The 19,837-nt window shown below is 36.6% G+C and overlaps 1 protein-coding gene across 28 annotated transcripts in view; it reads right to left on the minus strand.

Moving 5' to 3' along the window:
* DST (dystonin) overlaps positions 1-19,837 on the minus strand; it is a 480,962-nt gene that overhangs the window by 173,064 nt on the left and 288,061 nt on the right. For all 28 annotated transcript variants that reach the window (XM_025419112.2, XM_025419100.3, XM_049092202.1 and 25 more), the window contains 3 exons: positions 17,578-17,744; positions 913-1,025; positions 714-820 (listed from right to left, as the gene is read on the minus strand). In XM_025419112.2, coding sequence (XP_025274897.1) covers positions 714-820; positions 913-1,025; positions 17,578-17,744 — 387 coding nt within the window. The remainder of the gene's footprint in view (positions 1-713; positions 821-912; positions 1,026-17,577; positions 17,745-19,837) is intronic.

Here is a 19,837-nt window from a genome sequence, read left to right on the forward strand (position 1 = left end):
GAGCAAGTTACTCAAGGATCAGGAGAGGATAAATCTCTGAGAGAAAGAACAAGACAAAGAGAATGGAAATAAATCTAGAAACAAGAGTGCACAGAGATGAAAAAGAGACCAGAAAAGAGAGTTCATCAAGATGTGCTCCGAAATCTTCAAAATAAAATAGAATAAAAAAAAAAAAAAAAAGAAAAGAAAAGAAAAAGAAAAGGAATCTGCAAGGAGAAGGAGAGAAGCCCAGTTGTTAGTTTGGCAAAATCAAATGCCCTTCCTCTAAATATCACCTTTAAATCGGAAAAAAAAAAAGTCCCTAGCCAACTGATTTCATGAGATTAGGAGAGTTAATAACTTTGAAAGTGATTTCAGAAGTGAGATATTCTACATATACAGAAGGATATCAAACATAGTAAATGTAACAGCAGTGGGTTAAAAATGAATCACCCCAAAATTCAGTGGTTTAGAGCTTTTATTTACAAAATGATATGTAACTCTAAATAGGCTACTTTATTTATGACACAGAACAAATTTTTTTGAGTTATACTTTAATTTTAATGGTGGAATAATATCATGAAAATGCAAATAGGGCTGATTTATTAAATAGCATCGTAACTCAAGTTCTTTAAAGAATATTTCATAAATACTGTAAAAAGCTTTATCAAAGAATTCAGTCAACTGGTTATTACTGAGTCAGAAGCTTCTAGTATGGAAAAATCAATACTCACATTTGCACCAATACCTTCGCCACCTTCAGGGACTTTGGGAAATGCATCATAGAGAGATGACACATAAGTTATTACTGATTTTTCATCAGGTGAGGAGACATCAACATCTATAAGCAGCAATATAAATTATTTCAAAATGTTGATAAATTACTTTCAATCGAACTTTCATGCTGGTCTACATCTAGTCAGAACAACTTACCTTCCGGATCCAGAAGTCTTATGACACCAATTTTTTCTGCTACATAAAAAGCGTGCTCTAAATTTGCAAGGTTGCTTTGAACAGCAACAGTATTCATGTCTATCAGGTCCGGCCTAGGAATAAAATTTGCTGCAATTAATTAAATTTTCTCATATGCCAATTCAACATTACACTTAACGTTGACCTATTTATGTTAACATTTCTGCAAAAACCAATACTAAGCCTATGCTGAAATACAGAGATTTTCATCGAATATTAAACATTACTTAATTCTCTCACAAATCTGTGGGTGCCAAAACCAAGTGCAGTGAGGAAATCATAAAAATTTGAATGTATATAATTTTCAACAAAGTCTACAAATTCCTCATAATCAGAATATACATGAGTATCTGTCCCATTCAACCTATTTAAGCTCTACTATTCCAACAGCATCCTTCCAGTCCAACTAGCATCCTCTTAATGTTTCTTCCCAAACACTAAGGTTTATGCTTGGTTCAACGCTGCATCCATGGCATCTACCACCCAATGGACAGAATGCCATTTCCTGTCATTGTTGTCTTCTCACTATTCACTTATCTTTGCAAGCAGAGATCAAGCCCCAACTCCTTTGTGGAGCCCTCACTAATCTTCCCAACCCTGTTTTTTCTCTCTGTTCCATGAATTCCTTATACTTTGAGCCTGTGCTGGTCAATCCGACATTTAGAATAATCACATACTTCCCTGCCCTATCAATTCACTTTTTAATGTGCATGTACATCCTGCTTCTCACAACTGGCCAACTCTAAGTCAGAAAGAACCATGTATTAATAAACTTTTGTATTTTCTCCTTCTGCAGAGACAGAGTGGCATAGAATTAGTGGACACTCAATACATACCTATAGGTAAGTTGGTAAGCAGGCTGGTTAATCAGTAATTTGAATCATAAATGAAAGACTAAATAAGCACTAGTTTATATCTTCACAAGCATGCATATGAGCATGCCTATGTACAGACATACATGCACACACAGATGTGTTTGCTTTAAAGCTAGCTTTGATATTTTAAAGCTAGTTCTGTCTATATACAAGACAGGAAAAGATGTCCTGAATACTCTTTGTAGAGAAAGTGGCAAAATAGGTTCATTGAAGACTTAACACAAGGCCAAAAGCCAGACAGGAAATGTTCATCATAGAAACAAAGCATTAAAAGAATGCAAAAACAAACGTGGAAACTGTAAAACTCAAAAAGTGTGGGCCCCGCCTCCAAAATGACTGAGTAAGCACCTGCTCATCAAGTTCTAAGGAAGGCTCTCAACAAAGTCCAGAGACATTCTGGTTTGCTCAAAATAATCATTTGGGAACTGCACAAAGAGTGGGAGGGCTCAGAGGTTGTGGGGGAGGGCTGAAATGCAAATTATTTTGAATACTACTTGGAAAGCTGTTCACATGAAAAACTCTAGAAATGCATTATTTCCCAGGAAATTATTAGAAAATTCATTAATGTTTTTCATATGCACCAATATCACCACTTAAAAGTGTTCATAAATTTATGATAGGACCAATAAATCTACTGACAATAGAGGTAAATGGCATACCTCTAAAAACAACATTTTTTATTCACATAGAAGCATTCTGAAGGATATGCCACTTCAAGATTACTAAACAGGTGAATATAAGTCTAGACAAAAACAAATATCTGAAGTTCAAAAAACTGTTTTGCATCCATAAAGTTCACACATTTTAAAGAAATAAAAACCAGCCTTTCAGAGTTTACCAAACCTCCTGACGAGAAAGGGCGTGTTGTTATCCAAACCCTGCCATTAGCAAGAAAGTAAACACTGAGTAATCCCAGAGGGAATGAATAAAGTCATTGAAGAGTCAAGTTTTTGACTAAGAGAATAAAACATAAAACTTCCTTCAAAATGACATAGTCATTTCAGCACAAAGGCAGCTGTATAATACATAGAGTTTGGATAAGTCACTTCTTTTATCATGACATTTAACACTTTAATGAATAAAACTCAAAGTGATGTTCCTCTGTGAAAAGACTGCAGTAGACAAAATTCAGCAAAAAGTAAAAAAGAAAAAATCTGCAAAACCACTATGAAAAACTAGCAGTCTGAAAGTTTTCAAAATTCCATCCCTCCTTGAGCTCATCTCCTAGGCATTCAGTCATTTTTTGTCTTGCAATCCGCCCTTCCTCTCTGTGTCTGGAGCTTCCAAGAGAGGCTTGTGCTGTGACCTGTCCACTTTCCTTCTTCCTTACAGTCTCCCTGGGGTCATATAACCTTTAAAAACTTCAGCTTTTTTTTTTTTTTTTTTTTTTTACCTACAGAAGGTTTGTATTTTCATTTGAAAGGTTTTATTTGTTTAAGAACTTTTCATGGAATTTTAACAGGAAATTTCATTCCCATTTTAGGTCTGACTAACCAAAGACTACTATACTGCAAACATGTACAAGGCAGCAGCCAGGTTCTTGTAATGCATTAATCATTCTAATTTCCCTATTTTCTGCAATAGAAAACCTTTCATAACTATATATCATTAACACTGCCACTGAAAATAATATATATTAGTCTTTTATGGGAAAAGGGCCATCCTAACTCTTAACTTGTGTTAGTATTCTTTGATCATATAATCTTTTCTGAATTACTCAATCTTTATAAATAACAATTTTTTAAAACATGTATCTGTATCCTTTTTTCCATAAATGATTAAAAATAGCTGACAAAGAAAAACACAAGAAGATAACATAAATTCTATACTGGAAGTATAAAACTAGGATAAGGCCATAAGATGAAACTAAAAGTAAGGCCAAAAGGTGAAAACTACTTAAATGCATGCTTACCACCCTTAATTTATTTCAAAAATATAAGACCAAAAGGTATTAAAGTGGCCATTGTCATAATACTAAATAATTTTGGATAAGAGTAATGTTTCTCTTTCACAAAACACCCGCATTAAGCGTACTCTTTCTAGACAAAAAAAATATACAAAAGACCAAACACACATACACACAAAACCACATACATATACACAACACATGTATATGGCCATTTATGTATATATAAGTACATATGTGGATATATTCCTTATTTATTAATTATATTTATTAATTTATTTACTAATATATTTTATATACATTACCATCCACACTAACAGCCAAACTAACAGAACGTGAAAACTGTAAGTTTTTTGGGGGCACAGACACCTCAAAGTAACATTCCAGTCCCCAAATACTTTATTAATATATTAGCTCGCATGAGAATTAGATTGGATTCTGAGAGAAAATTTAACTTACACGTTATAAATGGCTGAAGATTAGCACAAGAAACTATCTAAGGCTTCCACATGACATCATGCCAAACACTGAAATGTTCAACTACAAAGAACATGAAACAAAGTCAAAAGGCCTGGAAAGAAAGTACTCAGAAATGGCCATTGGAACATACTTGAGGGAACACCGATAAAAGTTTGCTAAGAGAAGAAGAGTGCATTAGTGAAGATACAAGATTAATAAATTCTGAACCAAAAATGTGATCATGGCTGAAAGGACAGATCTAATATCAATAGTTAAAATCCAAATCAGGATGTTTCTTCAAAGTATGTAAAATTTACTTAAATTCATAGAGTTTATTTGGTTGTGTTGGCTTTCAATGAACACTAAATAATTATTAATTGTGTGGATACAAACCTAAGTTTGGGCTACCCAGGATCTGAACCCTCTTTCTATGTTTGGGAAATCTTCCCTTTTAGGAATCATGACAGAGAGAAGAGCAGAGTCCCTTTCTCAAAACAAAGCAAAACAAATCACATCAGGTTTTTCTTTTTGTCTATTTCCTTTGCTCAAGAAATGTGCACTGTATACTTCACCACCATATATGGCACTAGCTGATCAACTCATACTCTCTATTTCCAAATGCTGTCTACTATCTCTGTGTATTTGCCACAATTTGTTATAACTATGTACTTGTCTGCCTCTCACAGTGGACAGTGGGCTGCCTGAAGGCAGAGCCTGTGCTTTATCTGTCTTTGTCTTTACAGCTTTATTTTTTTTTTTGTTTTTTTTTTTGTTTTTTTTTTTTTCTTTACAGCTTTAATAGCTAGAATAATAGCACATGAATGTTTAAGAAGTTAATAAGTAACAAAGAAATGAAGGAGCTCTAAGGACTGCTCTAAGGACTGGAAGGCACCATTTGGTACCATCGATTCAAATTCCCGGACACCTTTTCCATCCCAGGTTTATTCCTTTTCTTTCCTTTTCTTTTCATTAATTTCTACAGCCAAAGCTACAATCTATAGCTTCCAATCAGGATTCCAAATCCTTATGAAAACCCACACAGAATAAGACACGGTGTCACAGCTTCTCCATGAACTACATATATACACATCCTTCTGAGGTTTCCTAAAGGCTTTTCTCTGCTGAAAACCAATCTGGAAAACAGGCGTGCAAAGAAAACAACCGCAAGGGATAGATTTTAGTTTCCCAAAAAAGCATACATCACTGCTTCTGGGTATGAGTCCTCCCTTCCTATGCTATCATGTGCTCTTAACTGCAGCTACTGATAAAGCTGCCGGTTGGAAGGTCTTACAAAATAACTAAAAACAACTAAACAGCAGGAATTAATATATAGTGATAACTATATCACTGGCAGGCCACGCAGTGCAGGTTTCAAAGGCATTATCTCACTCAGGGTCCTCAAGAACCCTACGCAGTAGGCTATGTTATCACCCTGAATTACAGATGAAAAAACCTAAGGAGATGACACAACTTGACCAAGAACATCATCTGACAAGGGGCAGCACGATCTGAACCCAGGGGAGTCTCAATACAAAGCCTGAGCTATTTGTTGCACGATGCTGACATTAGAAACTGAAAACACCCAATATGAAGCTGAAAAATCAAGATAAAGAAAAACACAGAATAATTTATGCTTCTGATGATGGTAATACAAGAAACACAAGGGAGTGTGTGTATGCGCGTGTGTGTGTGTTCATGTGTATAACAGCAAACTCAGGAAGATAAATTGTATGAAGATGTAGTTCCAGACTGTCACCAAAACAGTACTCCTCAATATATACAAAACCAATGTTCTCCACACTTGGAATGGCTTTAGGGCCTTAGTGCACTCTGAAAGAATATAGAGAAAGGCCTGGTCATCCATATCTTAACAAGGTGTTCCCCTCTCCCAGGTGATTCTTATTAGGCAGGTCTGGGAACTAAATCATCTAAAAATTCTTCTTGTCTCTAATAGAACTTTCATTTTCTTTGAAAATTATCCATATTCTGCACTGGCAAAAAAAAAAAAAAAGAAAAGAAATAAAGAAAACCACACACCATACTATCAGATAATTATGTAAGAAGACAAACACAAAGCAGACACAAACACAAACATGCCTACTGCCTTAGACTCTCCATAAATAGCAAACCTTTTCCCTCTTTTCCAGTACTGATTTTTATTGCTTAAACCTAGAGAAAAAGAAAAAAATTAGGATTGGAGGGTTTGAGACAAATCTCTTATTGGCCTAACTCTGGAATACACCATAAAATGATGAAGTCTGGAAAAGACAGCATTTGGGGACAGATTTTTTAATCAAAATCAAAACCAGTTTATGTAAACTTTGTGATTTGAGATATCTATCATTTGAAAGGATACTGAGCAACAAATTTCTTTCTCAATTAAGAAAAAAAATAGAAAGTAGAATGGTGGTTGCCAGCAGTTGGGGTAAGGGGTAAGAGTTCTGGAGATGGACAGTGGTGGTGGTGGTTTAACAATGTATTAACATACCAAATGGTAAATGTTATGTTATAAATTATTTTACCACAGTTTTTAAAACTTTAAAAAAGTTTTATAAGACAGTGTTTACATAATTGACAGAAAAGGCTTTATTGAGGTGGAAATAAGTGACAGGGTTGTGATTCAGGTGTCTGGTGATTTAGACCTAACTTGCTCTCTGTGAACACATATACAGAAACCTGTGCCTCAGTTCCCTTCTACAAAAAATGAAAATCAAGAATTAGAGAAAATCAGGAACTACAAGAATCATCTAGAATTCCAGCTATCCTTAGAGTGTTTTGAGATGTGTGCGGGAATGGAAGGAAGACATTTTGGGCTGCTATAGCCATAACGTCTTAAGAACCCAACTGATTTGCCCAAGGTCTCAAGTGAGGATTTATGTGAAAATACTTGTGAAATTAAGTATTAAGAGCAATATACGTAGGTTATTAAAAAGCATTCACTGGCATGTGAATCACAATGTAATGAAAAAGTTAGAGATGGCCTAACTTGGTGGTTTTGTATGCTAATTATAAGAAGCACCTACTATGCACTGGGCAGTGAGGCATTAAGAATATATGCACTGTGTATATGGAAAGCTCAGAGTTCTAAAGGGAGTTCAGAAGTAAACCGGGAGAATACCTGGTTGGTGAAGGGCGCCCAGGCAGAGGGAAAAGCCTGCATGTGCTCATGCTTAGAGGGCATGAGAAAAAAGGAGACCACTGCCTGGGAGGAGAGCCAACAGGAGGGGGATACATGGCAAGAGATGGCTGGATGGATGCAGGGGCCAAGATGATACAGACTCTCATGAACTTCTTAAAGGATTCTGAATGTTTTTCTAAGAACTATGGAAAACCAGTAAAATGCATTAAGGAGGATTACAGGAGACTAAATGATCAGATCTGAGGTTAGATGCAAGAAATCTCAAGTGGTAAAAGTATTCTCACAGAATCCAGGCAGGGAACCAGAATGACTTGCAAAAGAATGTGGCATGGTGCAGAGAAGTAGACTGTCACCAGGCGATATCTACAAGGTCAAATCCACAGAAGTCAGGGGCATGGGCATGGATGAGAGTCAACATAGAGAAAAAATAAAGTCAACAAACAGCCCTAAAAAACTCCAACCTGTATTGGCCTTGTGACTAAGTCTGCAAATGGAGCAGTAATAGCTCATAAAACAGGAGGGATATCAGGCCACTGTAGTGCCATAAAAGCTGAAGAAAAAAAGAATAGTATTTCAAGAAGAAAAGAATGGACAGTAGGGCCAAACACTGAGAAGAGAAATGCAGCCTGAAAAATATCCACTGGATTTAGCCACATGGAAGTCATTCATGACCTCAGAAGAATTCTGGTGGATTACAAGGCCAAAGGCCACATTACAATGGGGGTGAGGAATAAATATGGAGTGAAGTATGAAAGTAGAGGGTACAGACAACTCTTTCCAGAAGTCTGGCCTATAAGGAAAGGAATGATGTAAGACAGTAGATGGAAAAAAGCACAGAGTTAAGAGAGAAGTTTTGTTTGCTGTTTTATTAGCAGAGGCTTTGGCATGCTTGAAATCTAAAGGGAAAGATCCGTGGAGAGAGAAAAGTTTAATGTAATAAGAAAGAAGGTATCTGAGGCAATGGCAGAGATGGGATCCAGAGCACAGGAAGTGGGGTACAGGCCTCAGGTGGAGAGAGGATTCCTCTATGAAATAGGAGCAAAGATGGGCTCAGGTGGATGCAAACTAAGGCAGCTTTGTGTCTTAGGTAGCAAAAAGAAAAGACATTTCACTTGCTAGCTTTTTAATACTGTCTGAGAGCAGGAGTACAGATCATCAGTTGACAGTGAGGGAAGAAAAGGCAGTGTGAGGGAAAAAAGGGGTGAATTAACACAGGCAGAAAAAGACTACTGGTTGAAACCATTTGAATCTGGTAGTCATGAAGTCATAGTGAAACCAGTCTGCTCTGAAGTAGGACCTTTTCTGGTGTGCTTCCCTACTTGAGTACATGCATAGACAAAGCAGACATCTGGCACATACAGGGTCAGGCTTTGCTGGAAAACTGGTACATAGTAGCACACAAGGAACTGAAAGGGATTCTGTGGAAATTAAAAAAACAAACACTCCATTTACTTGGAAATCAGTCTTAGAACAACCTCTGTATTGGCCTTGTGCACTGTGCACTAATCACACATAGATGCAGAAAGCCACATGTGTTACTCAATACTTGTTCTTCGATAGATCACACAATAACAATATGCATTAAATATGCCTCATTTATCCTATGACCGTAGAGCAGTTACCATAACAAATTCCTGTAGACGACTGTTTGGATTCAATCATGTTCAGGCTTAGCACAGTCTTACAGTTCTTACTGGTGCAAAAAGCATCTCACCTTGGCCCCCCTCCCCTCGGCAGGAAAAAAAACTCCAAATCTGTAATATGGTTTTCACTTCTCCCCAGCAAATAAATGTGAACATACAAGAGATCCACCCACAGCTTTGTAAGTGGGTGTAGATATTCCTTTATGCTCATATTTGGGCACATATTGTTGAAAGAAACAAAGGCATGGAAGTAATTTATCCTTTTCTCAAAACCAGATACCTCAATTTATTTCAAGTTTTCTTCCTATTTTTTCTACAAAATGACTCTCTAACAGCAAGACAGAAAGCAAAGAATGAAAAACATTATGATTTACAGAGAGCTTTGTTAGTACTTGAAGACTGGAATCTAACGTTGGAAATTAAAAGATACCTAATGAATTACAAGTCTCAATTCATAAAGAACAATTAACTCCATAACAGCCTCATACACTTTAACAAATACAGAGAATAGTATTGACATGGATAGAGAAGTAATTCTTTCAATACCTATATTTTAGTGAACTTAAGTAAACTTTAGTCACCAGAGGATAAATACCCACCCCCCAAAGGGAGATAAATCAACTGATTTTTTTCCCCTCGGGCAAAAAAAATAGAATATTAAACCACTTCATATCACAAAATAACAAAGAATATGAATATGAATCTGAAAATGAGTCCCAAAAAACGTGGTATTACAACAAAACAAATGGACCTTTCTAAGAAAAATAAATGGACAGAACACTGTCATCTGCTCCCACAACATAAGGGAAACCTTAGTGTTAGAGAAGGATATGAGAATGCTGAAGGGAGTCAGGAAGCATATATCAAATTTCCAAGCAAGGGGAGTCTTCCATCAAAGTTGTTTCTCTTGTGCTTTACAGCCACGTGCCCTATAATGAGTGGGTCAGCAGCAGTACATAAGTAGGGAAGGAATGTGACATTTATTACATACTTCCTAAATCTATGGCATTGTGATAGGCATTCTCTCATATGTTATCTCCAGAAAGCTCCCACTGCTGGCATTCTAACTTCTTAACTAAACTCATCACTCTGAAATTTGCCAAGTTACTTGATCATATTCCCCCTAAACTCTTAACACATACATGTTTAAATGAATAGCTTGCACACATAACAGAGGGAAACATAAGCCTGTAAGTTCAGCTCTGGCACATAGCTTAAAAGCTAAAAAACAAAAACACAAAAAACCTGTATGAATAAAATGATAAATGTTAAAAAAGATAGAAAAAAATGAATGGAGTTTAGATCTGCTAGAATGCAATTAACAAGTCAAGGAAGGGAATGTTTCTTAAAGGCATCATGGAAGGGAAACAGCCCAGAAGGAGTATTTCAATGCAATTCTTCTAGCAGACAATTCAGATATAGGTCTAAAATTTTAAATGTATTACCCTTTGACCTAGAAATCCTACTTCTAGGACCTTATCAAACCAACACATTCCCACATCTGCTCAAAGATACATATAGAGTCCAACACTTTTTAATAGCAAAAACCACAATGTCCATCAACACGATGCTATTAAATAACGTTACATCCATACATTAATTAGAACACTGTGCAGCATTTTAAAATAATAAGGTAAACCTATTTCTGCTGATATGGAAAGACATCCAAAATAAGGAGAAATAAAAATATGAAATAACCTATATGCCTTTCTCTCAACTGTGTTTTAGAATAGATTATAATAATGTTCAAGATTCAGTGCTTATGTAAATTATACCTCAACAAAGCTGACCCTTCCCCCCTCCTCAAAAAAAATGTTTGTACATGCACAGAAAATTTCTGGAAGAAATGAACAGTTGTCTCTAGGAAATGGGACTGGGAATTTGGGGAAAGAAATCACATTTCAATGTATACTTTTTTATTCTATTTGAATGTTGTATTATGTTAATGTATTACATTTTCTTTCTTTCTTTCTTTCTTTTTTTAATCCCATATACAACAAAAGTAGGGCTGTGGCAAGGAATACCTACCGCAGAAACTGCTATAAAATGTACCAGCTTTTCACGGTGAGCTCTGAGAATTCAACTGTTTTGAGTTTATTTGATTAGGTAAATAAGCAATTTGATTTTGAGTCACAAACTGAAGTACTTGTGACTTCTCAAAAAATGAATAAGCTTCAGGGCTCTGTGTTTAAGCCTAGCCTATGGCCACACACAAAGTAGAGCCCATACTTGTGTGTACGCACACACACATACACACCCTCATACCTCTGGGTTCTGCAGCCTAAGGGCAGGCCTGGTTCTGAAGGAAAGAAAAAATCACCTCATCAACACTAATGCAACTTCCTTTGGGAACATTTCAAGCCCTAAAGGGCCTCCTCCCAGTATTAAACCAGTCCAATCCAGTTTAGCTTGTAAGGTGTGACTGAATCCAAGCCTGTGGCTGAATCACAGGCCCCCAGGTCAGACTATTAAACAAGACTCGGACTATAGCCTTATAGCCTAATCTTCCCAATTACAGCATCTTTAAACATTTAATATAATGAAATAGGAGGTGCCATTAAACTCTAATTCAAAATGCAAACAACGAACAAATTAATTGCTTTCCAACTACACTCAGACACGTGAACAACTCCTGGCTGCCTAATTAGAAAATATTTAAATGGCATGCTCCTGAATACCATTTATTTCAAAAAAGTGGAGTCTTACCTGAGTAATATATAAATGACATGCTTGTGAAAAGAAGTCCAGGGGCTCACAGGTAAATTTAAATGAATGAACGGCGGCATAAATTAAAAATAAGACTAGAACTAACAGATACTGGTAAGCAGAAATAATCTCTTTGCAAAACATCCCCCCCCGCCCCCGCCCAACACACACACGTTAGTCTTGACATCCTTAGCATCTTTCTATCCCACCACCTTAGCTTTGCCCAGCTCTAAGGCACATTCTGCACTGTTCTTCTGGCCTGTGGGCACACATTCGTGTTTAAGCCTGCTCAGGTATACATGTTTTCACAGTGAGTGCTGCTGTTCTGGAACTTGGCTTTCATCAATGTTCTAGGGCAGCTATCTACGTGTAGTGACTGATAAATTAAGACAAGTCAGGGGTTGAATTTCCAGCTAGAAGTCAGACCTTTCTTTCTTTCAAAAAGAAAAAAAAAATCATTTTCACTGTGATACCTGAGCACACTCTTAAATAACAACACAGAAAAAAATCAGTTGAATTCTCTGTTTGGAACACCTACTATGAAGAATGTGTGCTACTTTTTTTTTTTTTTTTTTTTTTTTTTTTTTTTTTTTTTTTAAGAATGTGTGCTACTGATGGGAATTTTAGTCCTCTATATCCAAACTCTACCAGAGTGATTAATCCTAGAGTTTAGAATCCCATAGCTGCTGATTCTCCGTTAATTCTACTTCTCTAGCTTTTGAGCTACTTACTCATCAAATGCTTTTGTGATATCCTTTTGATCCAAGTCCATCAAATCCAGTCTTCCTTGTTTTTCTTTTCTTTTTTTTTTTTTTGTTTTGTTTTTTGTTTTGTTTTGTTTTTTGCTTTTTTTCCCCCTCATTATTCTTTTCAGTGAACATTAAGGTTAGGGTTAAGAGTGAGGCTTATTTACCTGAGATCTTTCACTAGTTGTGGTTTTCAGTGAAAAGATTTTAATATGCCTTAAAGAAAACTTAAAAACTATACAAACAAAACAAGTAGAAACTAGTACAGATATATGGCTATTTCATTATTTTAATTCTTTCCATTAAAAATTGAACATAACAAAGAGACATTCCTTGAAGGAATTAGCAACAGTTTTCTAAGACAGAAGTTCCCTAAGTTTCCTAAGACAGAATTAATAGAAAAAACATAGTGTTTGTATTATTAACCTATTTATTTTTAATTAAAGTATAGTTGACAATGTTATATTAGTTATATTAGTTTCAAGTGTATAACATAGTGATTCTACAGTTCTATACATTATACTATGCTCACGATAAGCATAGTTATCATCTGAATCACTGACCTACTTAAATAGGTCCTATAGGGGGACCTGGGTGGCTCAGTCGGTTAACTGTCCTACTCTTCATTTTTGGCTCAGGTCATATTAGGGTCATGAGATCAAGCCCAGAGTTGGGCTCCTCGCTAGGTGTGGAGCCTACTTATGATTCTCTCTCTCCCTCTCCCTTTGCCCTTCTCCCTGCCTGCACACACTTGCTTCTTCTCTCTCTTAAAAAACAACAAAAAAAAAAATCCTATAGAACTATCCTTTGTAAACTCTTCCACTAAATCATACTTACTACTTTATCATTCTTATGACCCATTGTGTAATCTAGGCTCTTCACTTCTTTAGGATAATATGACATACCAAAACTATATAATAGTTCATCTGTGCTTTTCCTCTTACTTATGCTAAGTATTTTAATGCTCCTTTAATACCCACAATGTTCCTCTCACTATGTTACGAGTTGTTGCAATGCTATTTTCGTTGAATGCTAATTCTGTTATGCAGTTAACGTTGTTCCTCATTAATTTCCTACAAGGGACAAAGATCTTTAGTTGGCATTCATAAGTGTACTATTCATTTAGTCAATGCTTTTTTTTTTAAGATTGATTGATTGATTGATTGATTGATTGATTTATTCATGAGAGACACACAAACACACACACACACACAGAGGCAGAGACACAGGCAGAGGGAGAAGCAGGCTCCATGCAGGGAGCCTGATGTGGGACTCGATCCCAAGACTCCAGGATCACGTCCTGGGCTGAAGGCAGGCTCTAAACCGCTGAGATACCCAGGCATCCCTCATTTCTTAAATTCATCAAGAATTTTAATAAATCTTTGCTAAATATCATTAGTTTTCAACACTGCACTATCCAGTTGCTCAGGTCAACAGTTCCATTTCTTGATACCTACTTTGCCTGCAGGGGATTATAATAAGTAGTTATAGAAGCCTCTGAGGACTGAGACCCCAGAGCAGTCACCTCCATCATTTAAAAGGTAGGTCACGTTGAGCACATTAGTTTCCTTTTTGAACCCCAGTTTCTTCAATAATTTGATCATTTAATACAAAGATAAAAATGGAAACAATGTCATCTTTCATAGGACTGTGATCATTTAAAAAGCTATCATATATAAAAACAGCTAATACAGAAACTGATACATCATCAACAGTCTGCACATATTTCTTGGGTGCCTTCTATGTGACAATTTCTTTTTGACTTTAGGGATCATCTATAAATTAGTGTTATGATAAAAATTTCTCTTCATTTTTACTTCATGTTAGTATAGTACTGCTTACTAGTAGTATAAACAAACATTAACTTTAAAAGTCATAGTCTATATTAGAGCACTAATAAAAATATATACTGGACAATCCAAATCAATGTACTTGATTAACTTTTGATAGTATTTACAGTAATACAAAATCTGAAGGATGCTATTACTCTGTTCCCAGTTTATATTAGTATTTCTAAATCTTTACAAGATATGTATACAAAAATCTGACAAGATCAGTTACTACAAATAATATTGGTTTACTTTTAAGTGACAAACAGTATCCATTTTCCTTCTAATCTCCAGAGAAATCTTTCATATTCTCTCTAGAGCATGCAAATTTGCTTCCAAGGAGCACCACATCCCTCCTTCTAGCCACGGGAGCAATCTGAAGGCTCTTTCCTGATAAACCTCCACTCCCTCTTAAGATCCTTATCAACCAAGTATCCCATACAGTTAGAGTTGGTTTTTGAGTAAAAACCACCCATGAGTCACCTCAGATCATTTTTATTACATAAATCAAATTAAACTCATATAAAAAAAAAAAAACTTTTGGGATCTCTGGGTGGCGCAGCGGTTTGGCGCCTGCCTTTGGCCCAGGGTGCGATCCTAGAGACCGGGGATTGAATCCCACGTCGGGCTCCCGGTACATGGAGCCTGCTTCTCCCTCTGCCTATGTCTCTGCCTCTCTCTCTCTCTCTCTCTCTATCATAAATATAAATATAAATAAATAAATAAATAAATAAATAAATAAATAAATAAATAAATAAATTTTTATCTAAAAAATACATCCCAAGCCCAAGTAAGTGGATACTTTCTACAGCAAATTCAAATACACAGCAAAATTTATGGGAATAATTATTAAGTAAAAACAACTATAAATTAGACATTACTCTCTAAATATGATTATTACTGTCCAATAACCAAAAATCTGCTTATAGTGATTGTTCATAACTTTCTCATTTCCCTTTAGAGTATGTTACTACATTCAACACTGAGAACTACCTGTAATTCAACCCTATCCATTTAATTCCTAAAATGCTAGAAGAAAAGTACTTGATGTTTTAAGTAAAAAGCCTGCAGATCTTAGCTAAGAATACTGTTCTACACATGAAAGTTATCTTCTAGTGAAAAAGGCTACTATAATATTTTATGAGGTACAGGGTAACTTAACAAACTTCAGCAACAAACAAATCTTGTGAGCACTTAAACCTGATACTCAGGTTTTTTTACCATGAATTCTAACAAGGAAAAACAAAGCCAACTGGGAAACTGAACTTCAAAGTTAAAGCTTAACAATTTTTTTAAATGATCTCTCTGCCAAATTAAAAATTCAAAGCAAGTAACATTCACAAAATCCAAATTCTTTCCTAAAACTATATGAGCTCTATAACATTAAACTCCCCTAGGAAATTTCACCATCTCTGATATAGTGACTTATTAAAGTACTTAGAAGAAAAACGTACAGCATGCATATACTAATTTGTTCTTCTACTCCTTCACAAGTAATGAAGAGACAATGTCTGGAAACCATTGTTTTTAAAAGTCAATTATTTCAGCTGGCTTCTAAACGCTTTGCTTCTACTTAAAATACTTCAAAGAGAAAAGAACACACCCTCAAAGATGCATCATGACATAAATCTTTCAGGTACAACAATCCAAATATTTTTATTCAAAGGGCAAAAAGATCTTATAATGCCAGGTATAAAATGTGCCCAACTACGCAGCCTTCTGATAGCCTCATGTTTTAAGTCACATGAGAAGTGCATTGTGATAATTGAAATTTCTGTAACCACTAAACCCTCTTGGCACTCTGTTACTCAAGGAGATCTGGTACTTTATCTTCAACATGTGTAGGCAAGTTGATTATGGTTTTTCTTTTTAATCAGGCCAACTCTACCTACCTCTACTGAAATGTTGTTCCAGGAAGCCGACCACCACAGTGTCTTAAAGGGGCACTGGGTGTGGATGTGTGTTACACATTACAGTGTTACGTATGTTGAAATTTCCAAAATAAAAACAACAGAAGGAGAAGAAGGGGAGAGAAAAAGGGGATGAAGGAAAAAAAAAAAGAAAGCGAAAGGAAACTGACTTGAAGAATGTGATTTTAAATCAAGTAGACCGGGATTAAAATTTTAGCTCTGTAATACATTAATTAGCAGCATGACCTTGGCAAACCCAAGGTTCCTTGCCTATAAAAGTGGGATTATAACAGTCCCCATTTTGTGGGACTGTTGGGAGATCTGAATGGGATAATATATGGAAAGCACTGAACAGAATGCCTCACATATAGAAAGATAACCAAATATTAAGTATTCTATATAATAATTATTTTTATCAAATAAGCGTGTGAGTCTAATGGGTTATAGCTTCAGCCTAGTCTATTTAGGAAGACAGTTCTTGGAGAACATGATGTAATTTTTGTAAAACTAAGAAAAGTAACTGAGATCAAGAAATACATTGTTTCCAGTAAACATTTTCTGGGGATCTAGCTCCTTATAAGACAATAAAAACCTGGAGTCAAAATCCAGAGGTCCTGGCTCTGAATCTCAAAGTTGTCTCTTGCTAGCTGTGTAAACGTAAGCAAGTTTTAGTCTATGCCTCATTTTTTTGTCTTTTAACTGAAGATAATATTCCTGTAGGGATGCTGTGAGAAGTAAATAAATTAATATACATAAATGCTGCTCAGGATAGTGGCTGGCGCTTAGTAAGTTCTAGGTCAGTGTTACCTGGGATTGAGTTTTTAGTAATTCCTACTAGATGGGGCAAATGGCTGGCTAAATTGGAAGAGTATCAACTCTTGATCTCATGGTTGTGAGTTCGAGCTCCACATTGGGTATAGTGATTAATAAAATAAACTTTAAAAATTAATAATAATAATTCTTACCAGAAAACTGTTGACCACCCCAAAGCTGGCCACTTTTGAACCCAGCTACTCACTAGGATAACAAGCCTAGCAGAACTGTAATTTGGACAAGTGTGAGCTCTAAATCTGAACTAAACTCTTGCCCTTCCACTCATCAGTTCTCTGTATGTATGACTGTGCTCATCCACCTGAAGATTCTGTATTATTAGAGCTTACCGTCGCCAAGTTACCAGCAAAACCCAAAGACATATTATAGCTTGGTATGTCTGCATGTATGCACGAAGCTTAGAGTGATGATCTGGGAGCAACAAGAATGTGATTATTTCTACTTGTGCCTGGTCTGTATTTTCTAACTTTCTGCCATGTACATGTATTGCTTCTGTGACAATAAAAGGTTATTTCAAAATTTGGAAATGGAAGAAACACTTTTCATATCTGTCTAAGGAAAAAGACCCCATAAATTCCATACCTGTATTTATGAATGATGGCATTAAATAGTTTTCCATCTCTCCAGCAGGTAGTGAAATTTTCACACCGTATTCCAGCGTAACCCTCTGTTGCCTGCTGTGTCCACAGTAGCAATCTCTCCTTAGCAGACATATCCTCCGACTCTCCAGTAACATGGATATCAGATATCTAAACATAATAGAAAGTGTTAAAACATTAGGAAAAAAAGCTAGCTCCGACTGAGAACCTACTATGTGCCAAGAACTTCACAAGTGTTTATTTTACTTAATCATCATAATTCTCACTGGAAAGCTAAGTGTAGTTTTCCCATTTTACATATAGGGAAACTGAGTTTCAAGGAGGTTCACAGATTAAAAAAAAAGTAGGATTTAACCCAAGCATCTAGTTTTTTTATTATGCCAAAATGTCAAGCACTGAAAATTCTAATTTTCAATGAGATTCTCCTTTACTAATCAGATCTGCTAAAACAACTCAACCAAATGTTCTTCCAAGTTCAAATGGATCAAAGTAAAACTTACAAATTAATCTATATTACCACTTGCAGAGGAGGATTTGATACAACAGGTGTTCCATGTAAAGAACAAAGAAGGTCCCCAATTTACATTATATAATATTTTTAAAAAGATTTTATTCATTTATTCATGAGAACAGAGAGAGAGAGAGAGAGGCAGAGCCACAGGCAGTGGGAGAAGCAGGCTCCATGCAGGGAGCCCAATGCGGGACTCAATCCCAGGTCTCCAGGATCACGCCCTGGGCTGAAGGCAGCGCTTAAACCGCTGAGCTACCCAGGCTGCCCCATTATATAACAATTTGACCTAAAGTCTCTTTCTCATGAGTCCTTGCTCAGCTTACTCAACATGAAATCTGTATTAATTGACTTTTCCCTTTTCCCTACACTTTGTTTTCATTAAATTTTCTAAAGGTCTCCTTCCACTAAATAAAACAGGTCACCAGTTCACGTGATTTACATTTCCTCAAGATCCTCTCTAATAAGAGTCCTACTTAATCTGCTGATAATGACATTAAGGCACAAAGTGACTTTACCAGGGGTCACACAGTGATTCTAAAGCTGGGATTAACACCAACAAACAACTGTTCTCTCAATCAGGGCAGGATGCGAAGCCAAGGGATCAAGAAGACAGGCGGGAAGCCAGGATCAGGATAAGTAAATAAGGAATTGGAAGCAATACAGAGGGAGTCACAAATCATTTTATAACAGGAAAAAAATCACTAAAGTCATGAGATTGGCTTCTAGTCCTGGCCACTAGATCCATAGCTTTGAATAGTTCATTTTATGTCTGTGAGTCAACTTCCTCATCTATAAAATGAGGAGGTAGGAGGTAGAAGCAGGTCATGTTTAAGACTCTTTCCAGTCTAACGTCCTACTGTAAAAACAACACAGAAGTCAGAGGTCAAAACAGGCAGAGTCAAGCAAGTCAAAGTAGAAAAATTTAAAAACCCAAACTGAAGAAAGCCTTTCCCATGCAGCAGTGCTAGGCTCAAACAGGAAACCCTTTATTCCTCCCAGCTGCCACAAGAGCCGGAGGCATGGCCAACTGGGGGCCTGGTGCAGGCTGCAGCTTAAAGCCCACACCAGGCCTGGCAGCCCCACACAACACCACATGGACAAGGGGGCCACACACACCCTTAGCCCACTATTCAGCACAAATGCCATGCCCTGCACAGCTTGCTCTCCGTCACACTCTGAGATATGCTCCTTGACAGATCATTTTATTTTTTAAAAAAGATTTTATTTATTTATTCACAAGAGAGAGACAATGAGAGGCGGAGACATAGGCAGAGGGAGAAGTAGGCTCCCTGCAAGGAGCCTGATCCCAGGACCCCAGATCATGACCTGAGCCAAAGCAGATGTTCGACCACTGAGCCACCCAAGGTGCCCTCGACAGATCATTTTAAGGTACAGTGTCCCAAAAATTTTTTTTAAGATTTTTATTTGAGAGAGTGAAGCATGGGGTGGGGGGACGGGGGAGAGAGAGAGAAGCAGACTCCTCACTGAGCAGAAGTGGGATGTGGGGCTCAATCCCAGGACCTAGAGATCATAACCTGAGCTGAAGGTAGATGCTTAATCGACTGACGTGCCCCCACAGTGTCTCAATTTAATCTTCTTTCCTAAGAATCTGTGCTGGTCTCTATGACATGAAAAGAACTATGTGCATACATGAACACATTACACAGAATATACAGGAAAAATTCCTTTTTTCTTTTTTAATGTGGAAAAAAGAGGAGAAAAATCAGTATTC

Source organism: Canis lupus, chromosome 12 (assembly GCF_003254725.2).
Source record: "Canis lupus dingo isolate Sandy chromosome 12, ASM325472v2, whole genome shotgun sequence".
Classification (NCBI taxonomy): Eukaryota; Metazoa; Chordata; class Mammalia; order Carnivora; family Canidae; genus Canis; species Canis lupus.